Here is a 27408-nt window from a genome sequence, read left to right on the forward strand (position 1 = left end):
CTCGATGAGCGCTCTGGAGACGTCACGTGCACGTGGATTATTGCCTGCCTGTGCCTCCTTCGCCCCCCTCTCGCAACCTCCACACCACCCGCAAGATGCCAGACGAGACAGCGCCGGCCGCCGAGGAGCGCGAGTTCCTGCGCTGGTTCGCCGAGCGCGGCGCCGTTCTCTCGCCGAGCGTCGCGCTGGCCAGCTTCGCCGGCATGGGCCGCGGCATGCAGGCGCTCGAGGCGCTGCCCGAGGATGCGCTGCTCTTTGCCGTGCCGCGCGCCATGCTGCTCGGCACGCGCACCTCGGCCCTGCCGCGCCTCGCGCTCGCCGAGGATGCCCGGCGCCGCGGCGACGGCATGGACATCGACGACGACGAGGCACAGCCGGGCACCTGGCAGCACCTGCACCGCCAGGGCTGGGCGCAGCTGCTGCTCGTGATGCTCTGGGAGCGCTTCCGTGCCTCGGAGCGCGGCCAGGCGGCATGCGCTGCCTTCGACGCTGGCGCCGACTGGGGCGCCTACTTTGGCATCCTGCCCAAGCACTTTGACACGCCCATGTTCTGGTCCGACGCCGAGCTGGCCGAGCTCAAGGGCACCGCCATCGTCGGTGAGCTGCCGCGGCACACTCGTATCTGGCACCTACTGACGCTTCGCTCGCAGAGAAGATCGGCAAGGAAGAGGCGCACGAGACGTACGAGAAGGACATCTTTCCATACATCCAGTCGCACGCCGCCCTCTTCCTCGGCTCGCTGGCGGCGGAGCAGCCTGACGCTGTGCCTGCGCTGCTGCAGGAGTTCTACAGCGAGCCGCTGTTCCACATGATGGCCTCGGCCGTCCTGTCGCGCTCCTTCCACGTGCGCAAGCCCGAGCCGGGACAGCAGCCGGGCGCAGAGGGCGCAGAGGGCATGGTGCGGCCAGGCGACCGCGGCGTCGAGCTCGCCGCGCCGGCAGACGAGGATGAGGAGGGCGAGAATGGCGACGAGAGCGAGCTGCACATCGACAGCGACAGCGACAGCGACGCCGATGCCGACGAGGCAGAGAACATCGACGACGTGTGCATGGTGCCCATGGCCGACATGCTCAATGCGCGCTTCGAGACGGACAATGCGCGCGTCTTCTACCACCTCGACAAGCTCGAGATGCGCACCACGCGCGCGATTGAGAAGGGCGAGCAGCTCTGGAACACGTACGGCGACCCGCCGAACTGCGATCTGGCGCGGCGCTACGGGCACGTCGATGAGCCGAACGGCGCAGACGTTGGTGCGTTCCGTGGCGCATCCCTTGGTGACGCGGCTGACACTCCCTCACCAGTCGAGCTGCCGATCCTGCGCGTCGTCGATGCCATCCTCGCGCTCGAGGGCGCCGCAGACCAGGCCGAGCGCCGCACCTCGCTGCTCTCGCGCGTCGAGTGGTCCGTGGCCGAGGGACTGGACGAGGTGCACGCTCTGACGTACCTCTTCGCGCCCTCGTCCGAGCCGCCTCACGCGCCTGAGCCTGCCAAGGCCTCGTCGTCCGAGCTGCGCGCCGCGGCGGCCTCGGTGGCAGAGGAGCTGCTGGTGCACACGCGCCTGCTGCTGCTCGATGATGCTGCGTACGAGAAGGTGCAGGCGAAGGGCAAGCTGCCGAATGCGCGCATCGAGGCGCGCGAGCCGGCGGCAGGCAAGACGCTCGGCGTGGCCGAGGTGCTGCTCAAGGCCATCGACCTGCGTCTGGCCGAGTATCCGACGAGCGAGCAGGAGGACTCTGCTCGGCTATACGGCGCGGCTGGGCAACAGGCCGAGCAGGGCATGTCGGCGAACCTTCGCGCGGCGCTCGTGGTGCGGCTGGGCGAGAAGCGCATTCTAATAGACAACGCACGCGTCCTCACGGCAGCGCACGAGGCTTCTCTCAAAATCGCCGCTGCGCCGGCGAAGGGCTCGAAGCGCAAGGGAGCAGAGACGGCCGGGGCCTCAAAGAAGGCGCGGAAGTAGGGAGCATGCCACACACACACTGTACTTTAGACACTAGACAGTCGCAACGACTTGATTCCTGTTGGCCCCGCAACGCATCATGCTTGCGCCTCTTCCTCCTCGTCCGTCTCGAAGCCATCCTCGTCTTCGTCCTCGTCTCCCTCCTGCTCACCGTCAGCCGGCAGCTCAGCTCCGGGGCCCCACCAGCCGCGCAGGGCATTGGCGAAGGCCGCCACCACGCCGCCTTGCTCGTCACCGCCCTCCTGCTCCGCGACGCGGCCGAAGCCGCCCGGCGGCTCCTCCTCGTCCGCGCCGCGCTGGCGTCTTTGCTCCGCAGTCATGTGCATCAGCTCGGCGAGGAGGTCCTCCTGCAAGATGGAGGCTGTCAGTCAGAGCTGGCAGACAGCGTCAGAGCTGCACTCACGCGTGCCTCGTCGTCCATGTTCTCCATGGCCGCACCCCACTCCTCGAGGCCGTTGACGCCGCGCAGCATGCCCATGAGGTTCTGCAGCGCAGCACCGATGCCGCCGGGCGGCATGCCGGCAGCTGCAGTGCGAGAGCGCTGCCGCTCCATCTCCTTCTGCAGCGGCTGGAAGTAGGCGTCGTCGTAGCGTGTCGAGCCCTCTGTGGTCGGCGGGAGCGGGTCCCACGCATCGAGCGAGTCGCCACCGCCAGTGACCGCAGGCGGGAAGAAGCCGATGAGCGTCTGCCGCAGAGCGTCCGGAACTGAAGTTGGGCAAGGGTGAGCATGTTCCGCGCAACACGGGACAGGCGCCTCTGCACTCACGATCCGAGACGAGCACGTGGCGATAGACCGACCTTCGCTGCTCCTGCGATGCGACGGCAGGCTGCAGCTTCTTCGCGCCGTCTCTGAGTACAGGCCATGCCTCGTTGAGCGTCTCGCTGAGCCACTTTGACGTCGGCGCCTCGCGCCACAGGCTCTCGCTGCGTGAGACGTAGACGTTCGACAGCAGCAGCGAGAGCGTGTCGGTCTTGTTGGACCAGCGCGACGCGGGCACGGAGAACACCTCGTGGCTCCGCATCTCGGGCGAGAAGGCAAGGCCGATCTTGTCGAAGAGCAGCGGAAGCAGGCAGGGATGCCGCGCGATCGCCAGACGCAGCGCTGCTGTGCTTCGCTCGCCAGTCTGTCCATGGAGTCAGTCGAAGTTGCAGCATGGTGGCAGAGGGCTGCTCACCTTGTCGCCGTCCTCCTTCTCCTGCGCGCGCAGAGCCAGTGCGCGTGCGTACTGGATGCCGACGCACCAGTCTAGCGCGCCCTGTGCGCCCTGCGTCTCGCCAACGAGCGCCTTGTCCTTCTCGTCGAACGGCGTCCGGGCGCTGAGGACACTGGCGCCGCTGTTCTCGACGCCGCGAGCGACCGCAGCGTCGAGGCGCGGCAGCATCTCCAAGAACCAGGAGTGCTGCCGCGCCTTGATGCTGAGGAAGTCGAGCCACAGCACGATGGCGTGGGGATCGGCAGGCGCATCAAGGCCGAGCACGAGCTTGGCCCACTCGAGCGCCGTCCGCCACGTGCCGCGGCGGCCGAGGAAGTTGATGTGCCGGTGCGCTGCGAGCCAGAAGCCCCGATTCTCCACGCCGCCGAAGTCGAGCTGCGGCGGGCCGGACGCGGACGTGAGCGCGCCCGTAAAGGCAGGCAGCGCTGTCCGCTCGTAGGCGAAGAGAGCGCGAGAGTTGAAGTCGCCCGCTTGACCGAGATCTCCTTGATGCCGCGAGACGTCAGAGAGCTGGAGCAGCGTGTCAATGTGCCACGGATAGCGCCGCGTGAGCGCCATCAGCTGGTTCGGGTCGTATCTGCGGCGGCGAGATCAGCACGAGACAGGCATCGGCGGGCGAGGCGTACGCACGACTGGACCGCCTGCAGGAACTGAAGCTGTGCTTGCCGGTAGGCTCTGCAGCGGCGTCAGTATTGGACGGCTGACGGCTTGGCTGGCAGCTCACCGGCTGTGGACCCAGGCTCCAAGGCGACCCCGTCCCTCGACATCGTGCAGCTCCATATCGATGCCAGTGAATGTCCGTGCAATCGGCGGCCATGTGTCGGCCGGCTGCACGAGCACATTGCGCACGCGAGCATTCGAGTTCCACGCCTGCGCTCGGGCACGCGCCAGCCCAGACGCCGAGCCGTCGTTGGTGCCGCCGTGCTCGGCCTCGTACGCGCGGATGGCGGCGGCGCCGAACTGCCGCTTGAGCTCGACGGTGGGATCCAGAGCGGGTGCTGCGAGCGCCAGGAGCGGCCGCAGTGCCGAGATCGGACCAGTCGGTGCAGGTGCCGAGGCGAACTCCGCGTCGCACTCAGTTGCCTTCGAAGAGCTGGCCTCGGATGTGCCGGCCTGAGAGGCGAGCAGCTCGGAGAGCTCAGACATGCTCATGCTGCCGATGTCCTTGGCGCCTTCTGCCTTGCCGGTTGTCTTTTTGCCTGCAGCCTTGCTGGGCTTCTTCTTGCGCTTGCCGCCCTTGGCTCCCTCTCCCGCAGGTGCACTCTGCTGCACCTCTGCAGGTGCCGCAGCGGGCTCAGCTTCAGTGGGCTGAGCCTCCGTTTGGGTATCGACAGCTGGCGCGGCGGCAGCCTTCTTCTTCTTCTTCTTGCGGCTCGACTTGCTTTTCCGCGGCGCAGCCGAGAGGTCGTCATCGTCATCGCTGGCTTCCGCGCCTGCGTTGGCATTCAGCTGAAGGAGTGCGTCAGCGTGCGCGCTCGGTCGTCCGGGGAACGGCAACGGCCACTCACAGCTGCGAAGAAGCTTGCCTGGCCCACCGGCTGGCTTGTCTCGGCCTCATTCTCCTCCTCTCCCTCTTCATCGTCCTCCTCTGTCTCATTCTTCTCGGCCGGAGCAGGGTCTGAGCCTTGCGCAGCGCCTGCCGGTGTCTTCTCGAGCGCGACGACGTCGTCTGCTTTCGCAGCGGGCACGCTCTGCGCAGCCTCGGTCTTGTCTCCCGCAGCCTTGTCGCTATCGACTGCTGCAGCCTTCAGGCTCTCCTCCCACTCGCGTGCGAAGTCTGCAATGCCCTTGCCCTCGCTGCGCTCGAGCAGGTCGCGCGGCACCATGTTGTGCGCGTGCGTAGGCGCGGCCTGGTTCGCCTGCGTACGGTCTGTGAGGATGCGCAGCTCCGGCAGCTCGTCGGACGTGCCGCTGCTCTCGTGCAGCTGCTCGGCTTTCGCCTCCACTTCGTCCCAGCTCCAGAGCAGCGCATCAGTGCGCGGCAGGTACGGGCCGACGTCGACGAGGAAGACCTTCTCCATGCCGCGCGTCAGGTAGGCATCGAAGGTGAAGTCCGGGACCGAGAAGCCAGCATCGCGGCCGGGCTTGGCGCCCGGCGGCGGCGTCCTTGGCTTCAGGTGAGACTCGAAGAATTCAGCGAGACGCTTGCGAATCGTCGTCTGGATCGACGCGGGCTGCAGGTGCTCGTAGAATGTCCGGTCGCGCTGCGTGGCGCAGAGCAGACGGCCAGCGCGCACAAAGCAGCGGAACTCGTGCGACGGCGGCATGTCGAACCACTTCTTCAGCACGAGAGAGCACGGCACGCTCTGCAGTGCCACCTTTGGCGCAGAGGTGGACACGCTGACCTCCATCTCGTCGCTGGCGGCAACTGATGCATCGGCGGCGGGCGCGGACGTCGGACCCTGCGAGGACTCGAACAGCACGCGGGCCTGCTCGATGTCCGAGGTGATGAAGTCGGACGACTTCAGCAGCATGTAAACGTCTCCTGGGGTCGTGCAGCGCAGCGTAGAGCCAGGCACGATCCAGGCGGCATCCTGCACTGGCGTGTGAGCCTCGCGACGTCACACGAGCATGCTGTCGGCATGAGAGGCACTCACCAGCGGCGCGCTCCAATTGAGCTTCGGGAAGCAAGCACCATCGTACGTGCTGATGACCTCTCTGATGCGCGCATCGAGCTTCGGAAAGCTCGTGGGTGCGCGCTTCGGCTCGTCATCGTCGTCGCTCTCGCTCTCCGCCTCGTCGTCTGACTCCTCGTGCTCCTTGCCCGCCGGGCGCCCGCTGCCCTTGGGCAGCACGAGGCCGTCCTGGTCCATCCACTCGAGGAAGTCCGGCTGCAGCGAGAGCACATCAACGATGGTCGCCTTGGGCGAGACCTTGCGGAAGTTGGGGTACCACGAGGTGAAGAGCGTGGCCTGCAGCGCCGGGCCGGGCGCCGTGAGCGGCGGGAGCGGCATGTCGGCGGGCAGCTGCTGCGCAGCGGGTGCGTCAGGTGTGTGCTGGCTGATGAGCTCAAAGCTGCTGCAAGTGGAAAGAGAGGCTGTCGCGAGTGAGAGGGGTGATGGTCGTGTCGAGAAGAGCTGACACCGGGCTGCAGCAGACGCAACTTCTTCGCCGCGCGCGAGGTGGAGGCAGGGTGGAGCTGTATTCAGGTCTGTGCCCCGCTGTAATGAGAATACAAAGCGCGCGCAGCCCCTGAATAGACCCTCGCACGGGTGTTGCTGTGCTCGGCCTCTCCACACCCGACCACCACCTCGCCGTTTCCCATCTCTGCCTCTCTCATCCACCCGAGCGGACGCAGTTGCGCTTCACCTCACAGCGCACTCGGCTGTAGGCACCGCAGCCAGCGCGTGCTCTGATGGAGCCGCCGCTGCTGCCCACCGCTGCCTCGCCGCCACGGCGTCTCCTGTCGCAGCCGCAGCCGCCGCTGCTGCTCGCCCGCTCCAGAGGCGCGACTTACAACGCTCCGTCGTCCGCAGCCGCCGACGGCCCGTCACGGCTGCCCTACGGCGCAGTCGTTGTGCCCGCCCGGCCGCCGCACCGCCTCTCCTTCTCCTCGTCTGCCGCGCCGCGGCTGCCTGCCGGAGCGGGCCTCGACGAGACCTTTGCCTCTGACTCGGACGAGGAGCCGCAGGTTGCACCGCTGCGCGTGCGTGACGCCAGTATGGGCGAGGCGAGTCGTCCGACGTACGTCGCCGGTGCTGCCCTCTCCGCCTCCTCGTCGCACGATGGGCCGCTGCATCGGAGCGTCAAGCGGCCGGGGTACCAACACAAGCGCGCCGCGTCGAGCATAAGTGCAGGCAGCGCAGCATCCTCCAGCACAGGTCCTCGTGCGCCCTCGACACCGCCATCCTCGATGCCGCTGCATGACGGCTCGTCGCCGATGCATCGGCCATTCACGCGCGGTGAGGCCGAGATGCTGGAGGCGCTGCGTCTGGGCGGCGGAACGACGAGCACGGGCCCGCACTCGCCCAGCTCGGTCATGCGTCGTGCGGGCTCCTCGATGCGCCGCGCCAGCTCGGACTTCAAGCGCATGCTGGCCTCGAGCGGCGCATCTGGCAGCGGTAGGCGCAAGAAGGAGGGCGGCAGTGTCGACCTGCCTGCGCCGACGCCGCGCTATGATGGTGCGGTGGGCGAGGCTCCACCGCTCTGGACGCTTGGGCGTGGTTCGACTGAAGAGCTCTCAGACCAAGAACTCAGTAAGCCGCATCCCAGCTGGTGGTCTCCAAGCCGCACGCCGTCGCCTGCCACCTCAGCGGGCGGCGCCTCTGCGCACTCGCGTCCCTCGTCGCGCCGCTTGTCCTTCATCTCGGCAGCACGGGTGCAGGCGCAGCTCAACGCCATGCCAGTGCCAGAGGCGGAAGGCGAACACTTTGAGTTTGCGCCGACGCCAGCGAAGCCGGATGACGACGACGGCAGCAGCAGGGCCGCTCGGGCACTGCGCAGCCTCAAACGAGCGAGCAACGGCGCGCTCAGAAGGGCCAGCTTTGCGAGCGCCTCCAGCGACGGCCCGCTGTACACGCTGCCACCAACTGCGAGCCCGACGCCTAAGGTCATTCTGCTGCCAGAAGAAGGACAGCCTACGCATGCGTATGCCACTCCAGATCGGACCCCGTCGCGGGGCCGCGCAGGCTCCGAGTCTGCCACTCCACGGGCGATAGACAACCGACTACTGCTGCAGCAGCCAGAGTCTCCTACCGATGGGCGCAGCTCCGTCACGCCTACTCCTGGATCCGCAGCGCCTGTGCTGGCCTCTCCCTCTCCCACGCCTGGCAGCCGCGGGCCACTGGGCGCGGCTGCTGTGTGGCGGCGAGCACAGAGAGAAGCGAGTGCTGCGGCCTTGGAGCGTGGCGCACCGATGCTCGACGCAGCGCCGCCTGCCGTCGCTGCCGAAACTTCAGGACCGCCGGCTCGAGGCGCGCCTTCCTCTGCAAGGTTGCCACGAGCGGCAGCCAAGTCTAGCGCAGACAGCAGCGCGGGCGAGGGCGGCCGGACGGGAGGTGACATGGTCGGCGTGGGCGCTGGTGGCGGCGCTGGAGGTCCACGAGGCTGGGGAACAAGAGGCACCAGCAACGGCGGTGGAGGCGACGCAGCTGGAGGTGGACATGGCGGAGCGGGAGGAGGCCGCGGGCCACCGAATGGCCGGAACGGGGCGCCTGCCGCAACCAACGGATCTGGCTCCCAGTCGCTGCACTCGCTGTTCCGGCGGCAAGAGTTGGTCGGACGAGGAGCGTACGGAGCGGTGTACCGCGGCGTGCACGTGCCGACCGGCGGCGCCGTCGCTCTGAAGGTAGTGAATCTGGACACGCCGGAGGACGATGTGTCGGACATCCAGAAGGAGGTCGCGACCTTGACCCAGCTGCGCGACGCGGAAAGCAAGAACATCGTGCGCTACTGGGGCTGCTGGCTCATCAAGACGGAGCTGTGGATCGTGATGGACTTTGCCGAAGGCGGCAGCGTGCGCACAGTGGTGAGTCGCAGCCCGGCCGTCCTACTTTGCGATGCAACTCACCTTTCCCCGCTCAGATGAAAGCTGGCCCCTTGTCCGAGCGCTTCTGCGGTCTCGTCGTGCGCGAGTCGCTCGTGGCCCTGTCCTACCTGCACAAGTCCGGCATCATCCATCGCGACATCAAGGCTGCCAACATCCTGCTGACGGTGCAGGGCCGCGTGCTGCTCTGCGACTTTGGCGTCGCAGCGTCGCTGGTCTCGTCGAGCGTGCACGCCAAGCGCTCGACGTTTGTGGGCACGCCCTACTGGATGGCGCCAGAGGTCATCACCGAGGGCAAGACGTACGACCAGAGCGCCGATATTTGGAGCCTGGGCATCACGCTCTACGAGATGGCGTGCGGCAACCCGCCGCACGCTGAGCAGGAGCAGATGCGCGCAATCATGCTCATCCCGAAGAGCAAGCCTCCGCGCCTGCCGGTCGACGGCAACTTCTCGCCGCTGATGCGCGACTTTCTGGCGATGTGTCTCAACGAAGAGCCGCGCGAGGTGAGCACAGCGTGTCGCTGCTGGCTTATGTACTGCGCTGACACTCGTGCAGCGACCCAACGCAGACGAGCTTGCGAAGAGCAAGTGGATCAAGAGCTTTGCCAAGACGCCCAACTCTGTGCTCAAGGAGCTGCTCAACAACTACACCGCATGGACCAAGAGCGGCGGCATGCGCATGAGTCTGCTTGGCGCCGAGGCTGCTGACCTGAACGACGCTGGGTGAGCGACTGTCGGCACGTACTGTCCACTGCGCCTGCTGACAGTGTCCACAGTAACCGCGACTCGTTCATGTTCGATGGGCGCGAGAGCGACGACGGCTGGGTCTTCAACACTCTGCGCGACCACGAAGCGTACGATGGATTTGACGAGGACATCGTCCAGCCGCAGCCTATCCGTGATCACCCTCTGTTGCGTCTCTTCGACGCTGCTGATGGCACGCCGGCAGTCGAGACTCTGCCGGCAGAGAACACAAGCGCACTGCGCCGTCCGGGCTCGCCCAAGGCGATACCTTCGCTGTCCACCCTGCGGGCGGCAGACGTGCGCCCGGCGCCACCGCCGCCTGCTGGCGTCGCGCCAGTGACTGCCGCCGCCGCTGCCAGCGCGGCTGCCGCAGAGGACAAGGCGAGCTTCGCAGGGATGGGCAACACACCCTTCCGCTTCGGCGGCGGTGGCGGCGACTCCAGCGCGCTGGGCACGCCGCGCGCGGCAGCCTTCAATCCGCCAGCAGCAAGTCGGCTCCGGGAGCACCGCCCGCAGCCGTCTACGGACAGCACAGATCCTGTCACGGCAGACACGTCGTTTGGCGACACGACCCTGCCTCACAGCGGGTCCACCTCGGCCGGCACCTCACTCAGTGGCCACGCCCGACATGCGAGCAAGTCCAGCCTGGCGCACCGCCGCGGCATCAGCAACATTTCGGGTGCGTCCGACAAGTCGTCGGCGTTCTCGAACGCGCAGGAGAGCCTGCCCTCGGAGCTGCCGCAGCATGCGCTGTCCGCCTCGCCTTCGCAGATGCGCGGGCCACGTATCGTGCCACTCGACTCCAATGCAGCTGCGCAGGCGCTCAAGACGGCCGTCGCTGCTGGATCGCTCGGACGGCCTCCAGGGCCGACGCGTGCAGCCACAGAGCAGCTCGGGCAAGCAGGCGAATGGCCCGAGCCTCAAATCCTGCGTGCGCGCTCCGCAGGGCCGTCAGCCGATGACGGGCCAGCGTCTGCGCCAGCACAGGCCGAGCGCACGGCGGCCCAGGCTGCGACAGCTGCACTCGTGGCTGCACAGCGCTATGCTGCGCAGACACCATCCTACGGCATGCGCAGCCGCAGCGGAAGCCGCAGCCGGCCATTCCATGCGTACGACGGTGCACAGGCTGTCGCGCCCGCCCTGCCTGGACGCAGCATCTCTGCGGCGCCCCACACCACCTCCTTCCGCGATGCCGTGGCCGCGCGTCACTACGACCTGGCACCGCCAGGCACACTGGACCTCACCGACACCCTGCCGCCCTCTCCAAGCGTCTCGGCCTCGGCCTACTTCCCGCCTATGTCTGCCACCAACAGCCAGCGCGCCGCGGCGGCCTGGGGCCCGTCGCCGCTGCGGCCCAGCGCCGGTGGCCTCGGCCGGCCAATCGTGCACTCGCGCCTGCAGCACGGCGGCAGCGACCCTACGCAGATCGCCGGCTTCGCCCGCACCGACTCGGGCGACGCCGCCGACGGCAGCGGCTGGCCAGGTGTCCCGCCAGGTCAGCCGACTGGTCCGCGCTTGCGTGCCCTCGACTTCTCCAACCTCGACGCCAACGGCGGCGTCCACGCCGAGCTTGCGCGCGTCGTCGACGACCTCGGCGCCTGGCTCGACGTGCTTGGCATGGGCCTTGCCAGCGCCATCAGCGTCGATGCGGCGACGCAGAACTAGACGCGCCGCGCCCCTCTGGACCACACATCGTCACCTACCACTGTATCCACCACACCCCCGGGCATCCCTCGCGTCACCCAAATGCACATCACCGGATCCGATTGACGTGCATGCCTGCCAGGCCCACTTCTGCTGTGTCCGAGAGAGCGAGGTGGCGCCCCTAGGCCGACTTGTACTGATACCGCATGCCGTCGAGGCCCTTCGCGGCAATTTCCGCCTGGTTGATGATGTCTGTGCGAGCGCAGCGTCAGCGAAGCAGCTTCGCGCTGGCGATCCACCACTCACACTCGATCAGCAGCAGCAGGCCCAGCACCAGCGGCGTCAGCGCCCACCACGCGGCCGCGCCGAATGCGCCGGCGCCGAACGTCATGAGCGGCAGCGGCCAGCTGGCGACAAAGACGAGCATGAGGTAGAGGTTGCGCGGGTGCATCTTGGTCATGAAGTTTGGCGGGTTGTCGGCGCCCGTGTTGCGATTCATCGTGCCGGGTGCCGGCGCCTTGTAGCCGGCCATGTTGGTCGGGTGGTAGCGCAGGTCCGTCAACGACTTGACGAGCCAGCCGGGCGCCGTGCCGAAGAGGTGCGGCTGCTGCGGGTACGGCAGGCCCTTGCGCTTGATGAGGCCCATGCGGTCTGCCGTCTCGCGCCACGCCGCCCACAGCAGGCAGCCGGTGCTTGCGAGGAAGACGGTGTAGATGGGCGCAATCGGCAGGCGCGTCAGGTCGTCGTGCGTCGCATCGGCCTCGTGGTGCACAAAGAGCATGTGGAAGTGCGTGTCGGGATGCGTGTTGGTGAGGTATGCGGGCATGGGCGTGCAATAGCTGCGCTCGACCGGTCAGCTGCGGGCGCAGACAGGACTGTATGCCGGGACCACATCACGCAAGCAGTGTGCGACAGCAGGCGCGGGCACAGCCCTCCTGTATGCTGGCCGCCGTGCTGTCCGGCCCAGTACAGCGACCACCACACGCAGAGCAGCAGCGGCACTCACAGGAAGCCCAGCCCAGCAATCAGCACCAGCATGCCCATACGCGCGATGTAGTCGCTCTGTGAGTTGCGCTCGCGCAGCTCCTGCACGACAGCCTTCTGGTCTGGCAGGCGTCGCATGGCGGCACGTCAGCGCACTGCAGAGTGGAGGGCCACATCCAGTGCCAGGTGCGCTCACCATCGGCGTCCATGGGCGCGTCGGCGTCGGCATCGTCCAGCACGGCCAGCGGGTCGTTGGTGCCCGCGGCGTGGCGCTGTGTGAGCTTTGAGGAGGACATGGCTGCGGTGAGGAAGGTCGTTGCGGTCGAGAGGCAAGCTGCACACCGTCCTACGCCCGAGAGACACACGCGTTCGGCGTTACGGGCCGGCGCGCGCCGTGCGTGCCGTCGTGCCGCACGGCATCCGTTGCCGCGGCACGCTCAGCGCTGCCGCCGGCTCCACATCCGCGGCTCAACTGAGATCCGACAAGCCCTGCCGGATCGCACACGACGCAGACACCACAGCGCTCATAACCGCAAGCATCGAGCATCAGGCCCTGTGGATACAAGTCATTGCGTGGCGGCGGCGATGTGAGGAGATACAGAGGATGCGTGGGACAGCGAGAGCGGCGTGTGGGCGCAATGGGAGAAGGTGGCCGGTCCGACAGCTGTGAGATCGAGTCAAATGCGACGGAAGACGCACGCATCGAAATATTGAACGACAGGGAGCGCAGTCTGCTCTCAGTCCTCGAGGCGGTTCGCCACCGGCGGCGGCGGCAGGCCAGCCTTGCGTTCTCTGCGCCTGATCTCCTCCCACAGCTCCCACTGCTCCTGCACCTTGCGCTGCTTCTCCTCCTCGGCACGTTTACGAGCCTCTTCCGCCCTTCGCGCCTCGCGCGCCTGCAATTCGGCACTTCGCGCCTTGTCAGCCTCGGCCTGCCGCGCTCGCTCCTTGGCCAGCGAGGCTTGCACGGCTGCGAAGCGCCGGTCCGCCTTGCTCGCGCGCGGCTCGTCGACTGCAGCGGCGCCATCGGCTGTCTCGCCTTGCGCAATAGGCGGTGTGGCAAGTGGCGAGGGCGTGAGAGCTTGAGGCACATTCGAGGGCCCGCTCGTCGAGCGAGACGTGCCAGAATAGGCGCCAGACTGCTCAGAGCGCCCGTCGTCGCGGCCAAAGTCGTCCTGGCCGGACAGAGCGAGGGCCAGGGCCGCATCGTTGGCCAACTGCTCGTCCAGCGCGCTCATGCCCTGCGGAGGATTGACCGTTGGCGCAGTCGCCGCAGAGGGCATGTGCGCGAGCGTCTCGCTGGGGCCGGCCGCAGATGGGAACGGAGCAAGGTTGCGGATCGGTGGCAGGAGCGGCGCAGGAGGTAGCTCGACTCGCTGCCGGCCTGCTGAGCTGCTGCTGATCTGGCGTCCAGCAGGCTTCGGGCGCGTCGGCTCGCCTTCGACAGCCAGATCCTGAGCGCGCCGCTCAGCTGCCTCTGCAGCGACACGCGCTCTGCCCTCCCGATCTCCTTCGCCACGACTGGCGCGGCCGTTGCTCGAGTGCTTCTTCTTCGGCTTTGCTGGCCGCACCTCTCCACTTGCAGCGGTGAACGAGGCAAACGCCGCAGCGTTGCCGTACTCCGGATTGATGTTCTGTGCAGGCGACTCGGCAGGGACAGCTCCAAAGCGGCCCTGCACGCCCGGCCCGATGACCAGCGCAGTGCTAGGCATCGCAGCTGCGCCAGCTGGTGGCCCGCTGCCGTTCATGCCTGCCGACGTGGCTGCTGTCGGACGCAAGGCATCGTCGTGAGACGTCGCGCCGCTCGTGTGTCGCCGGTGTGGTGCCGGCGGCGCACTCTGCATCGCGTTGAGGCCGGTGACTGAGGTCGGCGTGCGGCTGCCGCTCTGAGCAGCGCCGCTGTCGAGCGGCGGACTTGACGGTGCGCCGTTGCGCGAGCCGCGCCTGCGACGCTCCTCGGGCGGAGCTGCTGCGAGTGGAGGTGGGCGATACGGGCCGGGCGTTGGTCCCGCGGCGCTACTTGATCGGCCATTGCCGAGGCGTGGCCGAGTGCGAGCGCCCTGAGCGCCAGACGCTTCCGCAGCAGAAATGACGCGGAAGCCGCGACTTGGGTCGCGGTACTGGTGCTGGTGGAAGTTGGCTTGCGGCTGCCCGGCCACGCTGGAGCTGTGCGACGACGGCTCGCGCGGGTTGAGGACGCTGTAGGGCGGCGGTGCGGACAGCGTGCCTGCTCGTGTCAGGCTGCCAGCAGGCAAGCCGAAGACATGCCCGCGAGGCAGTGCCGGGAGACGAAGAGACTCCAGAGTGTGTGGTGGCTTGACGCGGATGCTGCAGGCAAGTGTCAGCCACAGTATGCGGTGACCAGCCAAGCCGGGCTTTGCCTTCTCGTCGGTACATCGCTCGACCTTGTCGTTGTACTCACATGATCTCATCGCCGTCCTCCAGCAGCGCGCAGTCGTGGTCGTCGGCCAGCTCAAAGCCCTCCAGCTCCTCGTCCCGCGCCTCGCCCTCGCGCGTCTCTGGCGCGATGAGCGCGTTCTGGCGCAGCTCTATCCGCAGCATCTCGCGGCGCCAGCCCTGCAGCGTCTCCTGCTTAAGACGCTCGCTGTGCGTCATGGCCGCCACGGCCGCCTGTGTCGAGCTGGCTGGCGAGATCTGGCCGGTGAGGATGGAGAGGATGCTGAGCTTGAGCGCCGAGATGGGCTGCGCGGCGTCGGGGATCGGGTGTGGCACGCGGAACGGCGGCAGCGGCGGCAGCGTGCGCAGGTGCACCGACGGCGCCTGTCCGCCGCCGGCTGCCATGGCAGACGGCGCAGTCATGGCGGGCTGAGAGGGCTCGAAGATGCACGCAGACGCACTCGCGCGCAGCGGCTGGGTGTGGAGGTGCGCTGCACCCTGGCGGCTGGCAGAGGTGTGCGCTGCGCAGACGGAGGGCAGTGGGTGTGCTAGACACGGAGAAGGCTGCGAGCAAGAGGAGCTGGACGCTGAGTGTAAGAGACGAAAGTGAGGCTGGCTGAGAAGGAGAGGATGACGAGGGCGGCAAGGACGTCGCAGGGCCAGGTCACGCGGCGCCGCAAGGCGCCAGAAATCGCAATCGCCGCCTCTCGGGCCGGGCCGACCCCTCCGCGGCTTGCTGCGCCGCCGCCACGCGCGTCACACAGCACCCTGGCAGCGCCGCAGATCTCACTGCAGCGCCAGAACGCAGCATCACCTCGCTCGCCGCACATCTCGAGCGATCATCCATCGTAGGCGCAAGCTGGTGCTGGAGTGCTATGCTCGTCTCCCGTAGGGCGTTGCAGGCCGACGCTTGCCACGGCCGCCGCTGGAGCGTCGAGCAGCGGCCTGCACAGCCGCGCGATGCAGCATGACGGTGCCGCGCCGCTGGGCATCACGTGACGGCATCTTGGTGGGCAATGCGGGGTAGCGAGATCGGGCAGCTGCTCCGTGCGGCCTGTCGAGCACCCATCTCAGCACCTGACGGCCATCTCCACGCTCCAAAGACCCGTTCGAGTACGCCAATCATGCCGCGCGAAGTCCTTGTTTCGATCGCACCTGACGCCGACTGCGTGGCGGGCTGGCTGGGTGAGCATATGCTACGCGCTTCTGGCTGAACGCGGCGGCGCGAGTGACGCACTGACGCTTGATGATGCCTGCTGCGGACAGGCTCATACGGCGGAGTGAGTGATGCCAGCTCAGGGAGATGCACACATGCATCGTGCAGATTGTGTGCTATTCATCTCACGCACGGCTGCCTGCTGCGTGCAGGAAGACAGCCCCAACGACATATCGCGCGGCGCCTTCGCAGCCGAGGTGGGCCTGCCGCGCCTGCTCAAGCTGTTCAAGAAGCACGGCATCACCACGACGTTCTTCATCCCGGGGTGCGACAGCAGTGCAGCTGTGACGGAGCACATACTCACATACGCCATCAGTCACACGCTCGAGTCGTTTCCGAAGGAGTGCGAGGCGATCCGCGATGCTGGGCACGAGATCGGCCTGCATGGCTGTGAGCTCGGCGAGCGGCGCTGCCCACGAGCCCCTGCCTGACCCGCGCACGCAGACTCGCACGAGGTGCACAGCTCGAGTACGGCGCTCCAGCGCTTCCGCTGACGCTGCTGCAGAACCCGACGGCCATGAGCGTTGAGCAACAGCGCGCGGTGCTCGACAAGACTGTGAGACTGACGTGACGGCCTCGCTGTGATCGCTCCTCATACTCACGCCACGCTGTAGTACAAGCAGCTCTCCGAGTTCACCGGCAAGCCCATCGTCGGCAGCGTGGCGCCGTGGTGGGAGACGAGCAAGGAGGGCGTCGAGATGCTTCTGGAGTACGGTGCGTTGCGGCGCTCTGAGAGCGCCCAGCGAGCTGTGCCTGACGCACGGCAGGGCAGGCATCGAGTACGACGTGAGCGGCTGCCCAGCTTGAGATGCTGTCGCCTCATTTCCTACTGACATGGGTTGCGTGACACAGCACAGCAACCAGGTGCACTGTGCGAAGTCGGTGAGGCGCACAGCAGACCGCTTACAACCCACCCGCAGAGCCACGACTGCCGCATGTTCTACCTCAGGGACCAGGGTGAGAAATTCGATGTGGCAGCAGGTGGCCAATGATCGAGCTCCTCGATGCAGACTACTGGACGAAGATCGACTATGACAAAGCCGCAGAGGTGCGCAGGCCCGTCCGCCCTGGCGACAGTTGCTGGCGGCACTTGCTGATGCGCATGGATCGCTGACAGGAGTGGATGAAGCCGTGAGCATGCCTGGTCACGCGACCAGGCAAAGGCTAGACGCATGTCCGCCGGCAGAATGATCAAGGGCAAGGAGACAGGCCTCGTCGAGATCCCGGCCTCCTGGTGACGTTGCACCGCGCGGTGACGCAGCGCATGCCTCGCTGACGCCTGTCGCAGGTATCTGGACGATCTGCCGCCGATGATGTTCATCAAGAGTGAGCTGTGCTGCCAGCTCCGACGCAGCGTCGATGTGGCCTGATACATGGTCCTGCAGAGGCTCCAAACAGCCACGGCTGGGTGACACCGCAGGCCGTCGAGCAGATCTGGAAGGACACCTTCACGGTGACTGCGCCCTGCAGCTGCATCCCGGCGCGCACCCGGCTCATGCCGCGCTCCCTGCCGCCAGTGGATCTACGAGAACGAAGCCGACGATGACGACGAGGTCACCGTGTACCCGCTCACCATCCATCCGGACGTCGCCGGGCGCGCACACGTGATGCTGATGCTCGATCGCTTCATCAGCTGGCTCAAGCAGCATGAAGGTAAGCAACGTGGAGGAGAGCGCGGCGGCGGCAGCGGCAGGCAGCGCTCGCTTCGATGCTTTCAACTCCGCCGTACGATCCCGTTCGCACCCGCGAGTCGGTTGGCCCTCGCGTCGACGTCGACACACGAACGATGCTCGGCTTTTCCACAGATGACAGCGACAGCTCACACCCTCTTCCACGCTTGCCACAGGCGTGCGCTTCGTGACGATGCACGAGATGAGCCTTGCCTTTCGCGCCAAAGCAGGCCCGCCGGCGGCTGGCGCAGTTATGCCGAAGAGCATGCAGGGCGCTGCCGCTGATGCTTAACTCGCTCTGGCAGCAGCTGCGCGCACGCGCAGGATGCCGAGGCGCCTCCGCGCAGGCCCAGCAGGAGCCCGACTCGGCACCGACGCCCCGCCGGAGTTTCGCGTCGATTGAGACATCACATCGCCTCCTGCCGCGGTGAGGGGCAGCGCGACGACAGCGCCTGCTCCTGGAATGGACGCTTGCCCGCAAATCAGAACTTGCTTGACACATCCGGCGCACTCTGGGACCGGTGACGGGCGGTGCGGTGGCTCGACGTGCCATTCACGCCAGTGGACGCTGCGACCTGCGAGAGGGAGCATGCAGCGTCAGCTGCGCCGGCGGATGCATGCAGACGCCCGCACGCACGACGCTACGCAGCGCATCGCGCCCGATCCCGTAGCCTCATCGCGGCGTCTGCTGCACAGGACGCCACGCGCTCAGCGCCCGCACGAGTGGCCGCTCCGCGTCCATCTCAGCAACCCAGAGAGCCTTGTTGGCGAGACCCTGCGCTCCTGATGCAGCACGCCGGAAGCACTCCATCGTGCGAGGGCTCAGCACGCGATGCTCGTCGTCGGGCTCTGGATGGCATGCGCGACCCTGCGTCGGAGGCTCGCCCGCCCGCTCTCCGATGCGCCGCCTGTTTTTCCGAACCCTCCGCCGGGCGCTGAGCGAGCGCGACCCACGTGCCTCGCACGACGACTCTTCTTCTTTCTCCCTCCCTCCTTGCCACAGCACAACGGCACATCGACAGCTGCCAACATGCTGACCGATACATCACTCTCGCGATCATCCGGCGCTCAGGGTCGTCGAGCAGCTCCGACGGGGCTAGCAGTCGTGCGTGTGAGTATTGCTCACCTCCTGGAGGCAAGGTGCAACGCCGACGGCCAGCTCCGACGAGGGTATTGAGCATGCATGAGAACGTGCGCAGCAATGCGCTTCGTCACAGAGGACGGCGCCCCGGCTGCACTGGTCCGCTGCGATCTCGGAGGCCACCTGAGCCCGGGCACTGCGGCAAGGCCGGCAACGGGCAACGCTTCGCGGGCAGCCGAGCAGGGCAGCCGCTTCCTTGTCTGCTGCGTGCGGAGTTGCACTCACACCTGCAGCGGTCCGGACGACGGCCGGCGGAGAGAGAGCACATGCTGCGCGTCTCGTCTCGCCTCGCCTGGGAGTGTGGTAGCTGCGAGGCTGCGGCGGACCCGAGGCCGAGCGGCGGCTGGCCGCTGCGCATGAGACGACGGTCTGAGCTGGCCCGCTGGGGCCAGCACCAGTGCTCCGGGTCTCGGTGCCAGCTGCAGCAGCTGTGCTGCGCTGCCCACGGCCTCGGGCGGAGCGCGGGCTCAGAGTGTGGCGGTGGAAGGGCGGCGGCGGCGGAGGAGAAGGGCAGAGTCGCGTGGCCGTGCGCCGAGATCTGGCCGCTGGGCGCGGATCGAGGCAGCGGGCCCTCCGCGAGCTCTTCTACTGGTCGGGTGCCAGCTGCAGGTGCCGCATCCCCGCGCCGGATTCCTCAGGAGTGCGGAGTGGCGGAGTTGGGGGCAGCTGCGAGCTCGCCAGGCTCACACACCAACCCGGCGACGCTGCGCCCACCCGGCGGCCCATGACGCACAGGCGCGCCGCAGCGCACCCGGCGGCGCAGGCAGCCGGGCGCTGTGCGTGCGTCTGCGAGTGCTGCTTCTGGAAGGCCAGGCTTACGCAGGGTCAGCATGCGCCGCTGCAGCATGCAGCGATGCGGGACGCGCTGCGGCCAGAGCGACGTGAACACCCCCGGAGCGCTGATAGAGGTGACGTTTGCGCGCGCCGCGGCCCTGGTGCCTCGGCGCGCTGAACGATGAGCAGCCGTGGATGAAAGTTAGCGTGGCGTCACGCCTGGACCGCAAGCGCCGGCGGCGCGAAAAAATAGCCGCGGAATGAGGCACACGGGCAGCGTGCCTGCATCGCGGACGCGCGGCTGCGACGTGTACCAGATGCAGCCGCTGCGCCTGTGCCGTCGCTGAAGCCACGCGAGCACATCGCGCGCCGAAGCTCGGGCGTCGCGCCGACGCGCCGCCGCGCTGCTGCCGCGCCCTGGAAGAAGCCTCGCTGCAGGCCGCTGCAGGCCGCAAGATTTGCCGAGCAAGAGCAAGACGCGGCTCGCGCGCCCCGGCGTGGGCGCCGATCTGCAGCCCACGGCCGCAGGCGTGCTGTGGCTTGCATGCGCCAGGGCAAGCGCGCGGACGACTGCCCAGGTGCCGTCTGTGTGCTGTGCGCAGATGTCATCGAGCAGCCGCCCATGGGGCCTGGAAGCATGCAGCAGCGCGCCACAGCACACCGCGCGCAGCGCAGCGCCCCTCCCGCCCCTCCATTCGCTGGCGATGGGCCGCCGTCCGCGTCGGCGTGGGCGCCGACACCCGCTCGTCGTCGGCCAGCCGTCAGCTTTCCGCGCGAGAGGCTGCTGCGCTCCATGCTGCTCGTCCATGCCTCCCGCGCCGCCCAGCAGCTTCCCACGCCCGACGCCGGACCGGCCTCGCCCGAGGCGTGCCAGACGACGACTGTGGAGGTGCCCGACGATGCGCGTCCTGCAACCGCTCCCGGTTCGTCCCTGCAGACACACAGCAAGCACGCAGCATGCAGCGGCTCTGCACTGCCCCTCCGAGAGGCGACGTGGCTTGTCCCGCACGGCCTGGACGCCTCCACTGCGGCGCGCACAACGCAGCGGACGCCCTCTCGCAGCGCTCGCTGCTTGCCGCAGGCGGTCTCAGCGCCGCCAAGCCAGGTGCCACGCTGGCGCGGGCGTTCTTGAGCGCAGCCGCACTCGCAGCTTGCTGCAGCAGCAAGCAGCCGCAGCGCAGCGCAGTGCAGCGCAGCGCACACGCACGATGTGGATGCAGATGCCCCGCTGTCGCTTGCGTACCGAGGGAGCCGCGAGCTGCGGTGCTCGGCAGCGGCTGGATCTGCCGTTGCCCTCGGCGCTCGTCGCTGCGCTGCTGCCGGCCTCGCTCGGGCACGCGCGACACAGGCACCGCGCTTGCGAAGCAGCGGCATCAGAGGAAGCGTCGGAGTGTAGACGGCCGGGTGCACATGCAACGCATTGCGCCCAGCGTCAGGCCGGAGTAACGGCCGCACAGGCGCGCATCGATACTCCGCCCGCTGCGCATGTCACAGAACAGGTGCCGGCGTGCGGGCGAAGCCGCAGCAAGCTCGTGGCCGAGCTCCACTCTCGACGTTCGGCAGCAGCAGCTCGAGCTTCCAGGCGGCCCGCCTGTCGCAGCCGCCGGCGCAGATGACACAGGCCAAGAGCTTGTCGAGCGCGGTCCGGCGGCTCCGCGCGAATGTCGCACTTGCACCGCACCGCGATCCGCACCTTGCCTCGAGCAATGCAGCGTGGAGAGGGCGCGGGTGCGTGTCGGACACCCTCAGAATCTCAGCGCACCTGCAGGCAGAACAGCAGCACAGACCTGGAGCGGCAACTCCGACGGGTCGCGGAGCGTGGCCTGATTGCAGTGAGGTGTGCCCGCTGCTGCATCCTGATGCCGCTGCGGCTCGCCGGAGGCTCCTCCGGGCACCCCAACGGTCGGGCGCTCCGCTGCTCCACACCGTCTCTGATCGTCCACGTCTGCATCGCCCGCACGCGAGCCTAGCGTCGGCCTGCCTAGACTAGCTCGGGGCCGCACCGATGCAGATGCCTGTCCTCCAAAGCGCCGAGTCCGAGGGCGACTACGCGCGCTGCGGACGCTGCCGGCAACGTCAGCCTGTGACGCTGTCTTCCGCGCTACGGCGTCGGAGCAGCAACGATGCTCAGGAACGCTGCAGCGAAGCCTCATGCGCAACCCAGCAGGCCAAGCCTGAGCAGTGGGCCGCAGGCTTCGACTGCCCCAGGGCCCTCCGGTCCGCTCGCACCGCCGCAGCGGGGCGGCGCAGCGGAGGAGGACGCAGAGCGCAGAGAGTGCATGGTGCTGCCCAGCGCAGGCCAGCAATTAATGGTCCGACCAACGGGCGGTGCTGCTGCGGAGGCTCCAACTTGGGTCGTCGTCGTCCTTCGGTGCGCAGCGTCGGACACCCTTCCTTCTCCTCCTCTCTCACCCTCGTTCTCTCACTCTCTCACCATCATCCGTGCCGCACCCACGCTCCCCGCACCTACTCTGCGTGGCCAGGCCCTCATCTTGCAGCACCCTGCAGCGCCTCGACTCGGCGCCCACGCCGTGCTGACGCATCACGTTCCAGGTGAGACTGGCAGGGCGGGAGCGAGGGGCACGTCGGGTGGCGCCCGATACGAGTGCAGTGGAGTTGGCGCGCCGGCTGCACGCAGAGACTGAGAGAGAGCGCTCGAGAGGCACGCGGCGGCGCGGGCTGGGGCTGGGGCCGCCATGTGCGCCAGAAGCAGACGGCAGGCGGCCAGCACCACGGCTTGCGGGCGCGCGCGCGGCGCACGCTGGCCGAGGCGGGCAAGAGAGCAGCGAGCTGCAAACAGACTCAGCCACAGCGAATTGCCCGACGCGCGTCCTGCGGCGGCGCGGGCGGCGCGCTGGCTGAGGGCGCGCGCCGCACGCATTTCTCTGCGGGCCCCTCTCTTACCCGTGGCAGGCGGCGCGGTGCGCGCGCCGTGTCGGCGCTCTCGCCGCGCGCACATCGCCGCTCCGCTGCCTCTGCCGCACCGCGCTCGCAGCAGCAAGCACAGGCCTCGCCTCGCCGCACCGGGATGACAGGTGCGCCAGACGAGACCCTCCCGTCCGGCACGCCTGTCAGGCCTGTCGTGCGCACGCGTGTCTCGGACTCCATTGCATGCGTCGTCGAGGCCCATACAAGAAGCACGGGTGCGCCATCGGCGGCCCGGCATCACCCCCCTTTTCGCGCCCGCCGTTGCAGCTCTCGCTGACCCGCGCCGGCGTCCAGCCTTCCCACGCGTCCCAGCGCGCGGCACACCCGCGGCCACCGCAGAGCGCCCGCTCGTCATCGAGCGCAGCGCCGCCCGCTGCCCGCCGCAGGACCTCGTCCTCGTCTGCTCGGCACACCACGACGGCACACTCGCCGTCACACCGTCGGCCTCGCACCGCCCGTCGCCGCCTGGCCTCACTCGGGACCCGGACACCTTCCGACGTCTCGCTGCCGTCCGATCCCGGCCAGCAGAGTGCGCCTTCAGGGCTTCGACCGCTCCCTCGTTCCGACCACCGGAACCTCGCACCGTCGACCGACGCTCGAGGAGCATCGATAGCCTCGGCTATACCTCTGCTGTCTGCTCGGAGCCGCTCATCGATCCGCACTGCCTCGTGCTGCAGCACATCACACCGACGGCTTGCTCCTCGTCCCAGGTCCACAGCCGCCCGTTCGAGATCCGCATCTCGCAGACCGTTCTTCGGTCCGCCCCCGTCGCGCCACAGCGACGCCACCACCACCTCGCCGAACCCCTCGGCACACGACAGGAGGCTCTCCGCGCCTCCCTGCCTCCGTCGTCAGTTGCACTTTGACGTCAGGGGCACAGCGGAAGAGCGACGCAACGTCAGCGAAGAGTGGCAGCCTGCCACGCCTGTCTTGCGGCTGCTAATCAGTCGCTGACGCATCTCCGCGCGTGGCGTGCACTTGCGATCGCTCGGGCACCAGGCACCAGACTTGATCCATCGTCGTCGTCGCCGACGCCGAGGCACGCACCGACACACGTCGTCTGCTGTCACATCACTCCTGTGTTGCTCTCCGACCACTGTGTCGGCAACTGCACGGCCCCTCTCGCTCGCCCAGGCCCTTACTCGGGCCCGCACTGCGCCCGGAGGCCTGCACTCGGGCACGTGTCAGGGGTCTGCGCCGACCTCTCAACGCTCATTTAGCGAGTCGTCCATCAGCTTCGCTGTGTGCCAAAAATAGCTGGCACCCGACGTTGCAGACGGCCTGCACGCGACTCCTCGGACGTCACCCCTGGCGCCGACCGACCGGGAGCTATCCCTCTGCCTCGGACCCGCTCAAGTGGCCCCTTGACGGCTCTGCGTCAAATCGACCCGTGCCACTCATTGGCAACCCCTCTGCCGAGACTCTGCCGTGGAACATCTCTCTGCGGCCAGCGAGAAGGATATAAGGAGACCGCTTTGGCGTCGTCTCACTTTCTTCACGCCTTTCGCCGTCTCTCACCTGGATGAACCAAGCAAGCTCACGAACGGTGAGCCAGCCGTCCGCCCCGCACTTCACGGTGGCTGACACCTCGCAGTACACGCACCCGTCGTTCACAGCCTCCTGTGCTGCCCGCTTCTCATCCCATCCCTCTTCCTCGCGGAATCCTTCTTCACCTCGGCACTCGACGCCGTTCGCCAGCGACGACTCGAGACCACCGAGTGGCTCGGCCGGCAACGTGACGCGTCGGTCTCCTGCTCCCGCCAACGGCCAGATGCGTCGCGTCTCGCTGACGCCGCCGCCGTTGATGCGGAACGCGGACGACCTGACTCGCGATCCCGCTCTGCGGATCGACGAGCAGCAGGCGTCCTCCTCACGCCTCGCCGTCGACCAGTCGCGAGGCGACCACCAGGCGGACCACGCATACGGCGGCGACGCCGCCCGGCAACGACAGAGCGCCGAGGAGGCGGGCTCGTCGTGGAACCGAGGCGAAGGTCAACGCTCTTCGTTCGGCTCGTCGTCTGGCGTCAACGACGACTCATCATCGCGCCGACGGCCCGACCTCAAGCTCGCACTCGCCTCCAACGGCGGTGCAGGCAAGAGCGAGGGCTCGGAGCGAGGACAAGATCGTCTGCCAGGCATCGCACAACTTGACGAGTACCTGGCGAGCCCGTGGCCGAAGCCGGCCGTGCCCGTCAGCACGCCCGGTCGCTTCCAGGGGCCCGGTGACACCTTCCGGCGGACGCGCGAGTCGCTGCCGCCGCTCGGTCTGCCCGGCTTTGCCAGCTCGTCATCGTCGTCATCGGCGCAACACTCGTCGTCGTGGGAGCCTTTCTCTCGTCAACCGCAAGCTGCCTCGCTCCCTTCGCCGGCTGCCTCCCATGCATCGTCGCAGCTCGGCTACGAGCAGATGGAGCGGCGGCCCAGCCTCACACAGCTCGGCCGGCGCACGTCTGCGGTGCTGCTCGACCGAGGTGCTCCTGATGGTCGTCCGTACGCTCGCGGCTCCCTGCTGAGCCCGCGTCCGGCGGAGGCTCTCACACATTCGCAACACATGGCACGATCCACCTCGCAGCTGGAGAACCGCGAGGCGATGCGCAACTTCTCGGACCAGCACAGCTCGCAGAAGCGCAAGGCCTCGTTCGACGCCAGCCCGATGCCTTCCAGCGCCACGGTGCAGTCAATGCGGCCGCACACGTCTGGGATGCCGCCTCAGCCCTTTGTGTCGCACCAGGGCCGCGACTACGACAGCGAGCCGCGGCCACGCTCGCAGGGCGACCGCTGGCACGAGGACTCGAACAAGCGGCGGCGCGAGCACGAGCGCTGGAGTCCGGAGCGCCAGCCGGCCAGTGGCCTGCCTGCAGCTCGCGAGAGCATGGAGGAGCACGTGCGCTACACCGGTGGTGAGTATGCACGGCCGTCATCGGGCGGCCAGCATCTCATCGGCACGGCCGCTGCAGGTCCCTCGTACTCTGCGGCGAGCAGCAACGCCGGCAGCTCGCACGAGCGCCGCTTCTACCCCGGCGAGGAGCAGCAGCGCCATGCATACGACCGGGAGCAGTCGCAGGCTCAGCGCCATCACGTCGCCACCAGCTCTTCGCACCCGCACTACCTGCGAGGCGACGGCGTGGACAGAGGCTACCCGTCCGGCCACGGCCTGCCGACGAGCCGCTCATACCCATCGCCATCCAACCGGCACGAGCAGTACGGCGAGGAGCAGCACGGCCAGTACGGCCGCTACCCGGGCGGGCCTGACGAGCGTGACGCCGGCTCGAACGGTGGTGCGCCCAACGCTCGCAAGCGCGGCAAGCTGCCAAAGGCCGTAACGGACCTGCTGAAGTCCTGGCTGCTGGAGCACGCCACCCACCCGTATCCGACCGACGAGGAGAAGCGTCGGCTGTGCGCTGCCACTGGCTTGACGATGAGCCAGGTGTCCAACTGGGTGAGTGGTCCGCAGCGTGTGCCGAGCCTCGTCACTATTGCTAACGCGCACACCTCTTCCAGTTCATCAACGCTCGGCGCCGCATCCTCGTCCCATCGCCCTCGGGCGGCTTCGCCGTCGGCGGCACTGCTGCGGCGGAGCAGGTGCGCGAGATGTTCCAGGCCGAGCCGCACCACCACGGCAACCGCGGCCAAGACCCTCGCCACGCCCGTCCGCCGTCGCCGCCGCGCTATGCCTACCACCACGAGCAGCACGAGCGCTACGGCCGCAGATGAGAGCTGCGTGGGAAGCAAAGAGCGGGCGGTCGTGGCTCTTCGCTAGATTCGGTTTCACTCCTCAGCTCATCATCTGTTGATATCCCCGGTCGCATACACCTTTCACCATCGGCCGTGCTCTCAGTCCTCCTCTGCTGTACCACCATCCGCACCCCTCCTCTCTATGCACTTCTCTCTCTTCCTCTCGCATCCCTTCTTGCACGCCTCCGCCGTCTGGGCTGCTCGCTCAGACGGCTGGCGCCTTCGCCACCTGACCATGCCTGTACCACCCCTTCGCGCGCCTCGCCAATGCACCTTGAAGTCTGTCCGCTGCAAACGTGTCTGATTCGACTGTCTATGATGAAACTACACGCCGACACCGCCGTCTGCCTGCGTGCCCTCGTCAGTCCGCTTTGGCTCGACGCCAAGCATGGACAGGATGACGGCGCCTATCCGCTTGCCGTCGTGCGGCAGCGGTGCTCTCCGTAGGCCCTCGTCGCGGTCCGGACCCGAGATGGCGCCCATCTCGCTGCGTGCATCGATGAGCGTCGTGACAATCTCCTCGTCGAACTCCGGGTGGCCCTGCACGGTCAGCACCTGCAGGCTGCGCGCGGGAGCAGGGCCTGACGAGTCCGTTGCCTCGCCGGTGACGTCGAAGGCAATGTATGCGGACCCGCCGGCCGTCGAAGGCAGCGGCGGCGCATCGGTTGGGTACGGCAGCGCCAGGCCCTGCACCTCGCAGCGCGCCGTTGAGCCGATGTTGAGGAAGTCCGTGCCATTGAACGCCGGCGGCAGCTCAGGTACGATGTCACGATGGACCTGATGGATGTGCTGCGCGAGGAGCATCATCAGCTGCAGGACTAGGCCGTCGTACGAGCGCATCCGCACCATGTGCTGCTCCCTCTCGGCATAGCCCAGGTACTCTTGGCCTTCAGGCGTGAGCTCCACGTCGTACACGCCGATCTCGAAGCCCTTCTCGTTGAGCTTTACCTCGCCGTCAAAGGCGCGCGCGATGATCTGGTGCCCGTAGCAGATGCCAATGACTGGACGCACAGCAGGATGAGCTCTCGGCACAGTGGTTGTCCGGCTGGAGGTACTCACTGCGCACGAGCGGGTGGTTCTCAGCCAGGCTCCGCAGCCAGCTGGCAAGTCCAGTCGTCCATTCGAGGTCCAGGTACGCGGAAGACGCTGGAGAGGTATGTGTGAGGCTAGCCCAGCTCTACATCACTTCAGCCACACGCACCCGAGCCCGTGACGATGACGGCGTCCCAGAGGCCGTCGGCCAGCTGTCCCTCGTCGGGAAACTCGCGCTTGTGCACGACGTCGAACGGCCGGATGTGCAGCTCGACCTTGTCCTGCCACGCATGGCGCGGCACGGCGGCGAGCGCGCGCTGCAGGAAGTCTGGGTAGATGGTGAGGTAGTCGCCGCGCTTGGCCACGACGGGCTCGGGCGGCGTGTCTGCGACGAGCAGCGCGATGGAGATTGTCTTGCTCGGCATGCTGTTGCTGCTTGCTGTTGTGGAAGAACGGCAAGGGTGATAAGGCGAGGCGCGTCA

At 67.8% G+C, this 27408-nt stretch overlaps 8 protein-coding genes across 8 annotated transcripts; 4 read left to right on the forward strand and 4 right to left on the reverse strand.

Annotated features, from left to right (window-relative positions):
* Positions 1–95: 95 nt before the first annotated feature.
* FA09DRAFT_359617 (SET domain-containing protein) lies at positions 96–2042 on the forward strand (the record flags this gene model as incomplete). Its single annotated transcript, XM_025745135.1, has 3 exons — positions 96–597; positions 651–1250; positions 1302–2042. 3 exons carry the CDS (start codon positions 96–98, stop codon positions 1958–1960), a joined length of 1761 nt encoding a protein of 586 aa, XP_025599286.1. The 3' UTR covers positions 1961–2042.
* On the reverse strand, positions 2038–5000 carry FA09DRAFT_295872 (DUF654-domain-containing protein; the record flags this gene model as incomplete). Its single annotated transcript, XM_025740144.1, has 7 exons — positions 2038–2307; positions 2364–2665; positions 2727–3084; positions 3136–3751; positions 3805–3849; positions 3899–4607; positions 4673–5000. The coding sequence occupies 7 exons, from the start codon at positions 4998–5000 to the stop codon at positions 2038–2040; spliced, it is 2628 nt and encodes an 875-aa protein (XP_025599287.1).
* Positions 5001–6413: 1413 nt separating this feature from the next.
* Positions 6414–11192, forward strand: FA09DRAFT_328970 (hypothetical protein). The gene is made up of 4 exons (XM_025741983.1): positions 6414–8641; positions 8698–9165; positions 9218–9384; positions 9438–11192. The coding sequence occupies exons 1-4, from the start codon at positions 6530–6532 to the stop codon at positions 11068–11070; spliced, it is 4380 nt and encodes a 1459-aa protein (XP_025599288.1). The 5' UTR covers positions 6414–6529; the 3' UTR covers positions 11071–11192.
* On the reverse strand, positions 11170–12269 carry FA09DRAFT_342881 (hypothetical protein). Its single transcript, XM_025744563.1, has 3 exons — positions 12230–12269; positions 11356–12155; positions 11170–11301 (listed from the first exon to the last, which is right to left on the reverse strand). Exons 2-3 carry the CDS (start codon positions 11873–11875, stop codon positions 11231–11233), a joined length of 591 nt encoding a protein of 196 aa, XP_025599289.1. The 5' UTR covers positions 11876–12155; positions 12230–12269; the 3' UTR covers positions 11170–11230.
* A 315-nt stretch (positions 12270–12584) lies between these two features.
* FA09DRAFT_359621 (hypothetical protein) lies at positions 12585–15013 on the reverse strand. The gene is made up of 2 exons (XM_025745136.1): positions 14456–15013; positions 12585–14361 (listed from the first exon to the last, which is right to left on the reverse strand). Exons 1-2 carry the CDS (start codon positions 14851–14853, stop codon positions 12771–12773), a joined length of 1989 nt encoding a protein of 662 aa, XP_025599290.1. The 5' UTR covers positions 14854–15013; the 3' UTR covers positions 12585–12770.
* Positions 15014–15554: 541 nt separating this feature from the next.
* FA09DRAFT_295782 (glycoside hydrolase/deacetylase) lies at positions 15555–17608 on the forward strand (the record flags this gene model as incomplete). The annotated part of the gene is made up of 15 exons (XM_025740136.1): positions 15555–15615; positions 15697–15710; positions 15799–15911; positions 15963–16036; positions 16091–16101; positions 16152–16202; positions 16261–16364; positions 16545–16603; positions 16657–16694; positions 16764–16777; positions 16833–16880; positions 16935–16972; positions 17032–17099; positions 17164–17299; positions 17493–17608. The coding sequence occupies 15 exons, from the start codon at positions 15555–15557 to the stop codon at positions 17606–17608; spliced, it is 945 nt and encodes a 314-aa protein (XP_025599291.1).
* A 7843-nt stretch (positions 17609–25451) lies between these two features.
* On the forward strand, positions 25452–25625 carry FA09DRAFT_291313 (hypothetical protein; the record flags this gene model as incomplete). The annotated part of the gene is made up of 1 exon (XM_025739975.1): positions 25452–25625. A coding segment is annotated over one exon (174 nt), but the record flags the coding sequence as incomplete, so codon positions are not given.
* A 552-nt stretch (positions 25626–26177) lies between these two features.
* FA09DRAFT_328979 (class I glutamine amidotransferase-like protein) lies at positions 26178–27405 on the reverse strand. Its single transcript, XM_025741984.1, has 4 exons — positions 27096–27405; positions 26954–27040; positions 26741–26895; positions 26178–26683 (listed from the first exon to the last, which is right to left on the reverse strand). Exons 1-4 carry the CDS (start codon positions 27349–27351, stop codon positions 26219–26221), a joined length of 963 nt encoding a protein of 320 aa, XP_025599293.1. The 5' UTR covers positions 27352–27405; the 3' UTR covers positions 26178–26218.
* Positions 27406–27408: the final 3 nt, after the last annotated feature.

This window comes from Tilletiopsis washingtonensis (assembly GCF_003144115.1).
Source record: "Tilletiopsis washingtonensis strain MCA 4186 unplaced genomic scaffold FA09scaffold_7, whole genome shotgun sequence".
Classification (NCBI taxonomy): domain Eukaryota; kingdom Fungi; phylum Basidiomycota; class Exobasidiomycetes; order Entylomatales; genus Tilletiopsis; species Tilletiopsis washingtonensis.

Bases quoted from the DNA above. Each gene is read 5' to 3' on its own strand.
- FA09DRAFT_328970 (XM_025741983.1), top strand. From the start codon at position 6,530: ATGGAGCCGCCGCTGCTGCCCACCGCTGCCTCGCCGCCACGGCGTCTC. The intron at 9,166-9,217 runs GTGAGCACAGCG...ACACTCGTGCAG, and splicing joins TCAACGAAGAGCCGCGCGAG to CGACCCAACGCAGACGAGCT. The intron at 9,385-9,437 runs GTGAGCGACTGT...CAGTGTCCACAG, and splicing joins GCTGACCTGAACGACGCTGG to TAACCGCGACTCGTTCATGT.
- FA09DRAFT_342881 (XM_025744563.1), bottom strand. From the start codon at position 11,875: ATGCCCGCATACCTCACCAACACGCATCCCGACACGCACTTCCACATG. The intron at 11,302-11,355 runs GTGAGTGGTGGA...GCGCTCGCACAG, and splicing joins CCTGCTGCTGCTGATCGAGT to ACATCATCAACCAGGCGGAA.
- FA09DRAFT_359621 (XM_025745136.1), bottom strand. From the start codon at position 14,853: ATGACTGCGCCGTCTGCCATGGCAGCCGGCGGCGGACAGGCGCCGTCG. The intron at 14,362-14,455 runs GTGAGTACAACG...ACTTGCCTGCAG, and splicing joins GAGGACGGCGATGAGATCAT to CATCCGCGTCAAGCCACCAC.
- FA09DRAFT_328979 (XM_025741984.1), bottom strand. From the start codon at position 27,351: ATGCCGAGCAAGACAATCTCCATCGCGCTGCTCGTCGCAGACACGCCG. The intron at 27,041-27,095 runs GTGCGTGTGGCT...ATACCTCTCCAG, and splicing joins CGTCATCGTCACGGGCTCGG to CGTCTTCCGCGTACCTGGAC. The intron at 26,684-26,740 runs GTGCGGATGCGC...CTCCTCGCGCAG, and splicing joins CCGAGAGGGAGCAGCACATG to CACATCCATCAGGTCCATCG.